The sequence below is a fragment of the Medicago sativa genome, chromosome 3 (assembly GCF_051527215.1).
Source record: "Medicago sativa cultivar Bolivia chromosome 3, Bolivia_mono, whole genome shotgun sequence".
Taxonomy (NCBI): domain Eukaryota; kingdom Viridiplantae; phylum Streptophyta; class Magnoliopsida; order Fabales; family Fabaceae; genus Medicago; species Medicago sativa.
This window is the reverse complement of record NC_140751.1, coordinates 85,748,917-85,760,525: the sequence shown is the minus strand read 5'-3', so window position 1 is coordinate 85,760,525 and position 11,609 is coordinate 85,748,917. Positions and strand designations below refer to the sequence as shown.

Here is an 11,609-nt window from a genome sequence, read left to right as displayed (position 1 = left end):
AGCTTGTTGCCCGCTTTCTTTCTATTCAAGTGTAAATAATGGTTTATATAATATATATATAGAGAATTGTTGAACTAAATCGAACTAAACAAAAAAAACTGAACTATTACTAACAATTTTGAAATTGAACTGTTTCAGTTCAGTTCAATTCAAAACAATTTAGTTCGATTCAGTTTAGTAACTAAAATTTGATTCGTTTTTTTTAATAAATAAATAAATAAACTAGTTCATCTGAAAAAATAAATAAATCAACGTGCATGAGCATGACTAAATGCAAGAATAAATAAACATCTAGAATTTCCTAAAAAAAATAAAATAATAAACATCTAGAATGATTAATGATATGTCTTTTTGAGAGATGAGATCATGAAAACAACATCACGTTGTCACTCGCACGATTCACGGCAGTAGCAGTTTATCTCTCAGTTTTCTAGTTTAGATTTTCGATAAATATAATATGTGTCAAAGTACATTTAAGTAAGATAATCACTTGATAAACTAGTTCATGTTAGATTAGAGAGGGTTGAAATTTGGACGTATATCACTCATGACGGAAGCAGACGTGGAAGGGGCAGCGTCACAACCTTGTCACAAACGTTAGAACCAATCGAAACGACGCGGAAAAAGCTTCGAAGATTCCATGTCTTGTTTATGTTACCCTTCCTTTCTCTTTGACTTTATTTCTTCACGTTATTTTACTGCTTCTAATTCAAGATCTAAATCGTTCAATTTTTAATTTGTTTAGGAATAGGAAATAATAATAATCATTTTGGTATCAAAAGTAGTAAAGGGTCAATGAGAAACAAGGTTGGTTCCGCGGGTAGAAAGGGTCAACAATTAGACCTCTCTCCAATATAACTCACTCACTCACCATTTCAATTCTCAATTTTCAACTTACTATTCGATCCTATGACCAAAGACCAAAGAAAATTCATTCACTCGTCTAGCCACTTTTTTTCAGTCAAACTTTTCTTTCCTTTTATGTTTCCTTTCTTTTCCCACTCTTTTCTTCCCTTCAAAACACACATCCCTTTATATCCCATTCCCATAACTCACCTTCATTCCCAAATTCCAACACCCTTGATTTAGTTTTAGCCATCTTTTAATTAATTTTAGGCCTTGTTTAGCATTTTTTTAACTCTATTTTCAGAACTAATCATTCTTAATCTAGCTACATGGGAGATTCAAAGAACTTAATAGATAAGCTACTACAAGGATTGGAGTTGGCAAGACAGCTTCAAATCTATCTCAACGTGTCATCTTCCTCTAATGAAACACGTGAGATTTTGATCCAGAAAATTATATCCACATTTGAAAAGGCACTTGAAATGGTTAACCGTAAAAGACATGTTAATATGGGTGAATCTTCACACCAACAATACCCTTCAGCCTCAGGAACACTTGCCATCCGAATATCAGATTCGCCACCTTTGAGCTGTAGTCCGCGAAGTGAAGACTCCGACAGAGATTTTAACCGTGATCACAATGCTTCCAGAAAGAGGTATGTAAATTTGTTAACTACTCTACTATTAATTAGACACATTAGATTGTCGAGAAAACTCTCGTTAGGCATTATCAAGTTTTTTTTTTAATACCGTAGGGTGCGCATAGATAATATGGCGAGTGATCTGAATGGGAGAAGTGTAGCTCTTTATAAACTTTTTTTATACGACCCGGGTTATTCTTAATAATACAAAAGTTGCTTGATTTGCTTCTCTATATGTATTGTACTAAACATGTGACCTTACCCTAGTTTTTATATTTATTTATTTTAGGAACACTCTACCAATTAGATGGACAAAACATATTCGAGTTGAACCAGGAATGGCAGTGGAAGGTCCTCTTGATGATGGGTATAGTTGGCGAAAATATGGTCAGAAAGACATCCTTGGAGCCGTGCATCCAAGGTATATAATTTCTCAATTTAATGTTGCATTTCTATTGATAGATTGAAGTTGAAGTAACTATATGGTAATATTAATTTGTGTGTATGTGTGTGTATGCAGAGGCTATTACAGATGCAGTCATAGAAACGTTCTAGGATGTTTGGCAACAAAGCAAGTACAAAGATCTGATGAAGACCCAACTATCTTTGAAATCACATACCGAGGAAACCACACATGCACAATTGCTTCCAATGTGGTTGGTCCAACATTAACTAATCCATTTCAAACCCAAGAAACAAATATTGTTAACACAAACCCTCAAAGCCTTGATCAACAAAAACCACCAAATGAACAACTTTTGAACAACCTACGAACAGGTCTAAGAGTTCAAACTGAGAACCTAGATTTCCTAAACCAATCATTTGTTCCATTTGAAAACCATGTACTTGAAAGTAGCTTTGCTGAAAATTTCAATTCTCCTTCATATGTTTCCCCTGCAAATTCAGGAATAAGTCACTTCTCAATGTCTCCAACTCCAAGTGTTTTCCCAAATATGGCAAGTGAGATTATTCCACCAGCTACTTCTGCTGCAAACACACCAACTGCTTCTATGGAGTTTCCATTTGATCAATTTGAATTTGATGGCCAAAACTTCACATTCCACAACTCACGATTTTTCTCTTAAATACACTAAACTATGACAAGAAGCTAATGAATATTTTGATGATTTTTTTTAGGAGATTTGAATAAGAATTTGTTAGAACTAGATGTTTTGTATCAATATGACCCTGCAAAATCAAGAGGTTGAATACATTTGTCCTAGCTACTCGTATAGTAGGGATATGGAAGTACAAGTTTTCGATGATAATTCAAGTTTTGTTACTAGTGCTTCCATATGTGCAACAATGTAAAGTACGCGTTGAAAATTGAAATGGTCGTTTTATTCAAGTTTGAAAGGAAGGGGGCAAAAAAAGACAATCCATTGAATTAGTCTCCAATTCTATATCAAATTAAATAGCACAAATGTTTTCCTTACGGAAAAAAAACTCAAATTTATGCACACACAATTAACTTGACAAAAATACAATACAGTGTCATTTTGTGTTTTTTAAAATTTGATACTTCGTGTAAGTTATATAAGATGAGAAAGTAACTGAGAGTTAGAGATAAAACTATATGGTGTCACACGTACAATGTCTAAAATTTTGTGTTTAAATAACATAGATCATCAAATAAATATTCTGAATTCATGACCAACAAAGCAGCATAAGAAATTCCAAAACAAAAAAAAAAGTAGCTTAAGAAATTGATTTTGTGGGTAAACTTAGTATCTTCTACGCACAGGTGTAAAGACCCATCCCTTAAGCAAGAGTACGTCCATAATGAACGGTCTCTTTAATTCGAACCTTAAACTATAGAAATATAATAAATAATATTTAAACTATTTTCAGTCCTTCAAATTAGTCTTGGAATTATAATTCTCTTTTCTATTTTTAATGAAATTGATGAAGTGACTTAATAGATTAATTTTAGTTTAAAGACAACTTATTATTATACTTTTATAATTTATGCGAACAAATAGGAGAGTTTTAAAAATTAAATTGGTGGTTTATGCCTTTTAAAATGAAAAAAGGAGTTCTTCAAAAAAAAAAAAAAATATGAAAAAAGGAGGATGATTGCATGTACCTGGGCCATAACCCGCTAGCAACTATATATGTGGGCCTTAAATGTAAAGATAGTGCCACTTGTAAGAATTTTCTACTTGGTACCCCCGATCCTGCTAGTCTTTCTACCCACAAATCCACTAAAATGACAAATATAATCTTTTTTTTATTTTGTTAAAATTATTTGGAATAAAAAAAATCCAAATTTTCATTTTTTTTAAATTTCAGAGCATAATTGTGTTATGAATATTTCATTTTGAACAAATTTATGTACAATCTTTAACATTTTCCCAAAGAAAGAAAAAAATTAGCTTCGACCTACTTATGACGCTAATACCAAATTTCTATATTTGCGTTCTATATTTGCGTCATGATTTCCATATTTGCGTACAGCTTTTTTTTTGTGGTGGCCGGGTTCGAACCCCGGACGTTGCATATATTATACATTGTCCATACCAACTGAGCTACGCTCACGAGGACATTTGCGTACAACTTTAATTGTGTTTGTTTAAGCTTTTAAAACTAATAAGAATAATAAAAAAAAAACTTGTATTTCTCAGTACAATGAGAAACTATTTTTAATATTGTCATCATCAGCTTAACTCAGTTGATATAGACATTGCATAATATATGCAAGTTCCGTGATTCAAAACCCCGACCACCACAAAAAAAAACTATTTTTAATATTATTATAAAAAATCTGATTATAATAGAGGTTTTCACTATTATTTTCAATAAATAAACACAAACCAACTTCTATTTTCAATAAAAATCTCTAAAGTTATCTGATTATTACTTTTATTTTAACTTTAATTTTACCATGAGAAATGCTCATTGGTACGAGCAATGCACCAACGAAAAGAAACGAAAGAGGTGTTGACTAGCTAGTTCACCCCACTAACCTTCTGTGTTTTCTGTTAAATCCAGAGTTATATACGTCACCTCATTCTTTATATGTGTTCGTTCATTGGTTTTCATCTCTAAACCATCGCACCAAATAACACTACTCTTTTTAAATTTGGTTGAGATGGTAAAATATCTCTTTCGGTTTAACTAGAGGATACTCGATTAACACAAAAAAAAACCTCTACTAATTTTATTTTTTATGAGCCAGCCTTTACTAAATTATCTTCTATAGATTTAAGCCCTTCACATTTGTAATGCTCATTGGCCATTGCTCATCACATCACCCTTCATATTCCAGCCTGTTCAATATAATTTTATTTTCAACATTTGTTGAAAAGCCAAATGGAACAAGGCTCCCAAACTTAACCAAAGTTTGCCGTATCTTTTACCAACGGAGTTTGAATTTTGGAAATAGAAATAGATGAAATTAAAGTGGTCAATTACAAGAGTGTCCCAGTATACTAGCTAGCTATAGCTTTATACTTGTGGTGACCAATTACAGTACACTATAAATAACAATTGCTGTAGTTATAAAACAAAAAGAAAAGAAAATGATGATGAGATGCTTGTAAATTAAATGACTCTATCACGTACTCTGTTACTTGTACAGCTACGTACATACAACGTTACATTAAGCAATAACAAAGATAGAGATGTTTGGTAAGGAGAGTGTGGACTAGACATATGCATATGACCCATTTTTAGCAGAATGTTTGCTGGATTTGTTGAGCAAGTTCTTCAGCACTCAGTTGGCATTCAATTCCAATCTATATAAATAAATTAATACACCATAGTATTAATTACAAACCATTCTTATAATATATTACTGGACCTAAATTGAACACATAAGTAGCATAGCATAGCATATACATAAAATTATATACGTCTTTTCAGCAAATGAGGACAAATGTCTGATTAAGGTCACGATGCATGTTACATGTACCTTGGCACCCCAGAGAGGTGCAGTGAAATATATAAAGCCACTACTTTTAAAGTACATCAAACCATTTACTTTTTGACATATATATATATAATTAATCACAGTAAAAAACTGCACTAGGTGTTACTAGCATAAAAGAAAAATCATTGTTACTATACTTGATTTTATTGTGATGGAATATTTTTGTTCCTATTGAAGAGTAAAAAGAAAGGAAAAGACTACACATGCATAATATTATTCCAAGAATAAACGTACCTTGATAGTGAAGGAGTTCAACATGGTATCATCAGAAGTACTATTAATGTTAACATGGAGAATTTCAAGTGCAAGATCTTCAAGTGCAGATATAATCTTCAAAGCTTGTCCTGGAATTCGTTGAGAAACAGTTTTCAAAAGAACATGAGGACCTGAAAACTTGACCTCCACGTCAGCAATAGGAGACTTTGAATTAGCAACAAGCTCATTGATGTTATCATTGACTGAGGAAGTAGAGGAACTAGTAGGAGATGGATCAAGAGGTGATAGTGCAATGTAGCTTTGTTGCATTCTTGGCTTGTAAGGACTAGTTGGTTGTGGAGTTCTTGGACTAATTGGCAAGTTTAGTCTTGGACTTAGAGGTGGTTTTCTTGGACTTAGTGGTGAAGGTCTTGGACTTGGAACTAATCTTGGACTTAGAACTTCACTGTATACTTTTCTTTGTTTCTTAGCTTCAAGGGCTTGGAGTAGTTGTTGCAACTCTGTGATGTAATCAACAACACCTCCAATTATTGATGCTTGATCTCCCTAATTAAATTAGTTACATTAGATGGGGTGCATAAAGGAAATGGATTTGCTGCAATCAAATAATGACTACTTATCTAATTTTAATTAGTGAGTTATAATACTTTTTTATTTATTTGACGAATTTTAAATCTAGACTGTTTCATTTCAATTTAACCATCTTCCATGCATTGATTGCATAACTACAAGGTTTCCCCGAGAATAGAAAATCCGGGTCCGTGCACAAAAAGTAATCAAATTTATAAGTAAAAAAAAAAAGCAAAATATTGATAGATCAGCTTTTTAAAGCTTAACAGAATTGTTAGTTTATTTTTCAATTTTTTTATTGATAGATCAGCTTTTTAAAGCTTAATAGAATTGTTAGTTTATTTTTCTATTTTTTTAAAAAGAGCTGCGTGAGTGCAGGCCCCACAGCAACAAATTATAATGGAGGCTCCATATCTTTGATACTCCCTCCGTCCCGGAATAACTGACCCATTTTTTAAAAAAAAATGTCCCAAAATAACTGACCCATTTCAATTTTCAATACAACTTTCATCATTCCCAATACAATATAACACTAAATAATACTACCTCCGTCCCGGTATAATTGACCTACTTTGGTTTTTCACACAGATTAAGAAAAGTGTATAAATAAAGGGGAAAGTGGAATATATTGTATTGGGAATGATAAAAGTAGTATTATTTAGTGTTATATTGTATTGGGAATGATGAAAGTTGTATTGAAAATTGAAATGGGTCAGTTATTTTGGGACACTTTTTTTTAGAAAATGGGTCAGTTATTCTGGGACGGAGGGAGTACTACTTTTATCATTCCCAATACAATATATTCCACTTTCCCCTTTATTTATATATTTTTCTTAATCTGTGTGAAAAACCAAAGTAGGTCAATTATACCGGGACGGAGGGAGTATACCTTAAACTTGCACATCTAAGTATGGTAGAGGTCACTTGTCTAGGCCATAAACCTTCATAATCACTCATTGACCCCAGTAAGTAATTGACTTGTTAATTTAAGCACAATGAAAACATGGTGCATGCATGAATTCATTTTCAAATAAAAAATATAATAATCTTAGAAAAAAATGATGGGTTAATTATGTTTCTAGTCCCTATAAAATAGCGACCTTGTAAGTTTAGTCCCTACTTAATTTTAATAGCATTTTTAGTCCCTAATTTTGTTTTTCTGCACTGAGTATTAGTCCCTACTCAATTCAAATTTGTTTAATTTATGCTTAAACTCTTAAATTTTTGAACAATTTTTTGCAGACATGTTTAGAACATTACTAAAAGTTCGTCCGCAAAAAATTATTGCAAAATTTGATTTCTACATCCAGATTTTATTACTTTTTATCTTTAACTTTTGTCGTTTTAAAAAATTCATATTTAATTCATTTCATGTCAGAAAATTCTAAATTTTAGTAAACGAACCTTTCATAGTGTTCTAATCTTGTCTCAAAAAAATCGTTCAAAAATTTAAGAGTTTAAGGATAATTAATCAAACTTTGTTTTAGCAGGGACTAAAATTATAAGTAAATTTTTTTTATAGGGACTAAAAATGCTATTAAAATTAAGTAGGGACTAAACTTACAAGGTCGCTATTTTATAGGGACTAGAAACATAATTAACCCAAAAATGATTTTAATGTGTTTGATTAATTTTTAAGTCCAAAAGCTATTTTATTTAAAATTATATTTTAATTTGAAACTTATTGAGTTTTAGCCTCAAAACGTGATCTTTAACATTAAATCTATTGTTAAACTCAATTTTACATGAATATCTTCGATCTTAAGTCAATTTTTGTAGCCATAGAAACAAATATACACTTACCCTTTTGACATAAAAGCAAGGCATAAGTGACCTTAAAACAGACAAGTGCTCATTCATTTGCTTCCTTCTGTTGCGCTCCACAGTAATATGAGAAACCCTTTGTTGTCCATCAGCACTGTTAATCTGTTCCTCAAGCAAAGATGGTGTAAGCTTCTGTCTCTTCCTTTTAGGTTCAGTTTCAAGTTCAGTCTCAGAATCTTGCAGCGAAGAGGTTGATTTTTGAGACACCAATCTCGATGTCGAAGTGACCTCATTCTCTTTTGGAGTAGTAGCTTCAACTTGATTGATGAGAGGAAAATCAGTGAAATCTTCTAGACTCTCCAAAATGGCAAAGAGATCATCACTGTTTCCAAATTCTGTTCTGTCTTCAAATATATCATATAAGCTTTCTTCCATTGGAAAAGATTGAAAATGGAAAAAGGTGGAGACAAAAAAGGAGGAAATATAGGAGATGTGTTTTTCTAAACCGTTAGATGACAGAAGCAGCAGACCAGAGACAGAATGCAGAAATGTAATCAAAACTGAAAGAGAAATGTTGCAGAGAGAGAGAGATAGAATAGGGAAAGAGAAGAGAAGGGTTTTAGAAGTTTTATATAGTGATAGTAGTGCTAAAGGAGTAATGTTTATGGAGTAGTAATAATATAGTATGTAGCTGCATATATACTTAATTTAGGGTAGTTAGTTATTTTGTCTCTTTATTATTACATGGACTGCAAGTGGAGGTTATATAAATAAAAGGGTACTATGCAATTATGCATGTCCAATGAGAGTTAAATATGCTGTTTGTAATTTGGCACTGATGGAAGAAAAAACTGAGCATCCATCCACATTGAAATTGTCATTCATAAATACACCTCTGTTCTTCTTCATTAATGTGTCATTGAAATGTTTGGTTTTTTTTTATTTTTAGTGGGGGAGTGAACGGTAAAATATTTAAACTTGATTTGATGTACCTAGGATACTTCTAGTCTAGCACTGAAATACAAAACCATTAAGTAGATAAGATCACCTCCAAACAGTGTTGATCCTTAGAGAGTCTTTAAGTTCATTAAATGTAGCTTTGTTAGAGAAGATTGAGGCGACAGCACCATGCAAAATGATTGTTTGTTGAAGCAACTCGTCCATAAAAAACTGTAAAAAGTAAACATTTGTATATTTAATATGTCTTTTTTGTGTATAAGAGTAAAAACAGTATCCTTCAAAAAAAGAGTAAAAACTAAAGGTAATTTAAAATTACCTTTAGTCAACATTTTAAGTTAAACAAAAAGTATTTCTCATAAAAAGTTAAACAATAGCAATATTAGACCATGTTTACACAAAAATATAAGTATTCAAATCATGTGTTGGCGAGTAGACTGAAAAAGAGTTATTTGCATATCAGTTGCATCACAATTAGTTGGCATTGGAATCAGTTGATGGTGAATCGACTGACAACTGAATTGATTGATGGTTGAACGAGGCTACCAGGTCTATATAGGTTTAAAAGAGTGTTATAAACCCTTATTGAAAATATTTGCATATTAGCTGCATTACAATCATCTAACTTTGAAATTATTTGATGCATAATGGAAACCAATTGTTGATGGTTGAACGTGACTATAAGTCTAAATGGACTTTGATGCTATTAGTGGGTCTTATAGGGTCGTGATTAAGTTTAATAAGAACCCAAGAGGTTGCAAAATAGATTTTATCCAGTCAAAAGGTAAGGTAATATAATCAGTTTCTTGGATATGTGACATGATAAAATAAGTGTTAAAGAGAGAAAAGAATATAAAATTTACTGCAAAGTCGCTTTGAATGACAAATAAGTGGTCAAACATTAATCGTTCTCTTAAAAATAGGATTGTGGAGAACACGGTTAGAAGACAATCAAGCAGTTAGTCGTACAAGTACAACTCTGCCCTCAACTCGACATTATGGATAAGATATTAGCTAACTAAGTCCAGAACGTGCACGAAGACATATTCCTTTAACAATAGGGTTATGGATGATATAGTTGGCTGATATGGAAGTAAATAACTTAGCCTACATGGAAGTTTCATGTTGTAACTCGCTACAGGGTAGTTACCTACATTAGTGGTGTTTGCCACGATGTAATATGATAGCTACTCGACCAAAAATATAGCAAATTTTTAGTGTGTAGGTTAGTTGTTCTAAATCTTTAAGTACCCATATTCAATACACACACAATCAATAAAAAAGTCTTTACATATCTTTTTTTTCGTTTTTCTCTATTGCTTTCTTTTATTTTCCATGCATTCTTAGATATTAGTTCAACCTTGAATACTAAGACGAACGTCTCTATGAACTTGTAACTGAGAAACAAAGTCTCTTTCATAGCGTAATTGATCCCTTGATCAAAAAGGGGATCATTGTCTAAAATGCAAGTTAGCTTACATATCATTTTATGAATTGAGCCAACAAAGAATCAAGTAGCAAACAACTAATAAACTAATCACAAGATTAGTCGAGTAAGCACCAAATTTTGCATTACGACGCTTATAGCCAATTCTGATTAATAGTATCAATTATTATGGGTATATTTGAAGAAAACAATAAATATATTCAATAATTTGGTAATAGATTTATATTAGAGACAACTTTTTTCAAAAGAGAATAAATTAAGGGACATATACAAGTAATAATTAATAAATACTTTAACTTAGCATATTACTTTTGTCTATTTTTATAAACACTTCTTGTGCAAAAGCGAAAAAGTGCTTATAAAAAGGGACATAGCGTGTAGGTATTTGTTTTGATTAATTGAACAACTGTGTTGTTTCTGTTGATCATGGTATGATTGTGTAATTAATTACTATATGTTTGCTGCTTAATGGCTATGTTCAAATTGTTGATATTATATTTCACCCTGGCCCAATTATATGCATGTATTTAATAATAGAAAGACATGTAGTTAAGAAGAATGAAGCCTGGATGTATAAAGGAGCAGTGATGGTATGGAATCAATTTAAAAAGAAGCCTTGGTACCTAGGTCACCTTTTTATTAATTTATGGAGGGGGAAAGAAAACGGAACAAATGCATTCATAAATGTGGTTGTGAAGTGGGAACACCGTTATTGCTACAAGACCAAAAATGGAGAATGTTCTGCATGAAAATCTTACTATACATTTACCCGGCCAGTGACGGCACTGGTATAAATATTCGACTATGTCCTTTGCATATGTTTGCCGTGAGACCTACACTTACCTTTGAAGATTAATCCGATATAGTTCTTTTTTTTTTTTTTTTTTGGAAGTGGCCGAGGTTTGAACCCCGAACCTTGCATATTTTATGCATTGTCTCAACTAACTTAGCTAAGCTCACGAGCACTAATCCGATATAGTTCATAAACATTTAAGATACTTTGTTTACATAGTAATTTTTTAAAAGACTATGCAAAAAAATGATATTTGTACAACCAATTGGAGACTCTCTCGTACGGTGAATATTTTTTTATCATTACTAAAAATATTACTCTCTTAGTTTCAAAATACATGTCGCAATTTTACAATGTACACTATTCACATAAATTACTTTGACTATATTTTTTAACTAATATATAAATATAAATGTTAACATGTAAGATAATGTTTGATTTGTCT

At 31.8% G+C, this 11,609-nt stretch overlaps 2 protein-coding genes across 2 annotated transcripts; one reads left to right on the top strand and one right to left on the bottom strand.

The window, feature by feature from the left end:
* Positions 1-711: 711 nt before the first annotated feature.
* WRKY30 (WRKY DNA-binding protein 30) lies at positions 712-2,842 on the top strand. Its single transcript, XM_085755046.1, has 3 exons — positions 712-1,501; positions 1,776-1,907; positions 2,007-2,842. Exons 1-3 carry the CDS (start codon positions 1,176-1,178, stop codon positions 2,569-2,571), a joined length of 1,023 nt encoding a protein of 340 aa, XP_085611172.1. The 5' UTR covers positions 712-1,175; the 3' UTR covers positions 2,572-2,842.
* Positions 2,843-4,853: 2,011 nt separating this feature from the next.
* SPCH (basic helix-loop-helix (bHLH) DNA-binding superfamily protein) lies at positions 4,854-8,819 on the bottom strand. The gene is made up of 3 exons (XM_085755045.1): positions 8,007-8,819; positions 5,652-6,179; positions 4,854-5,223 (listed from the first exon to the last, which is right to left on the bottom strand). The coding sequence occupies exons 1-3, from the start codon at positions 8,400-8,402 to the stop codon at positions 5,158-5,160; spliced, it is 990 nt and encodes a 329-aa protein (XP_085611171.1). The 5' UTR covers positions 8,403-8,819; the 3' UTR covers positions 4,854-5,157.
* Positions 8,820-11,609: the final 2,790 nt, after the last annotated feature.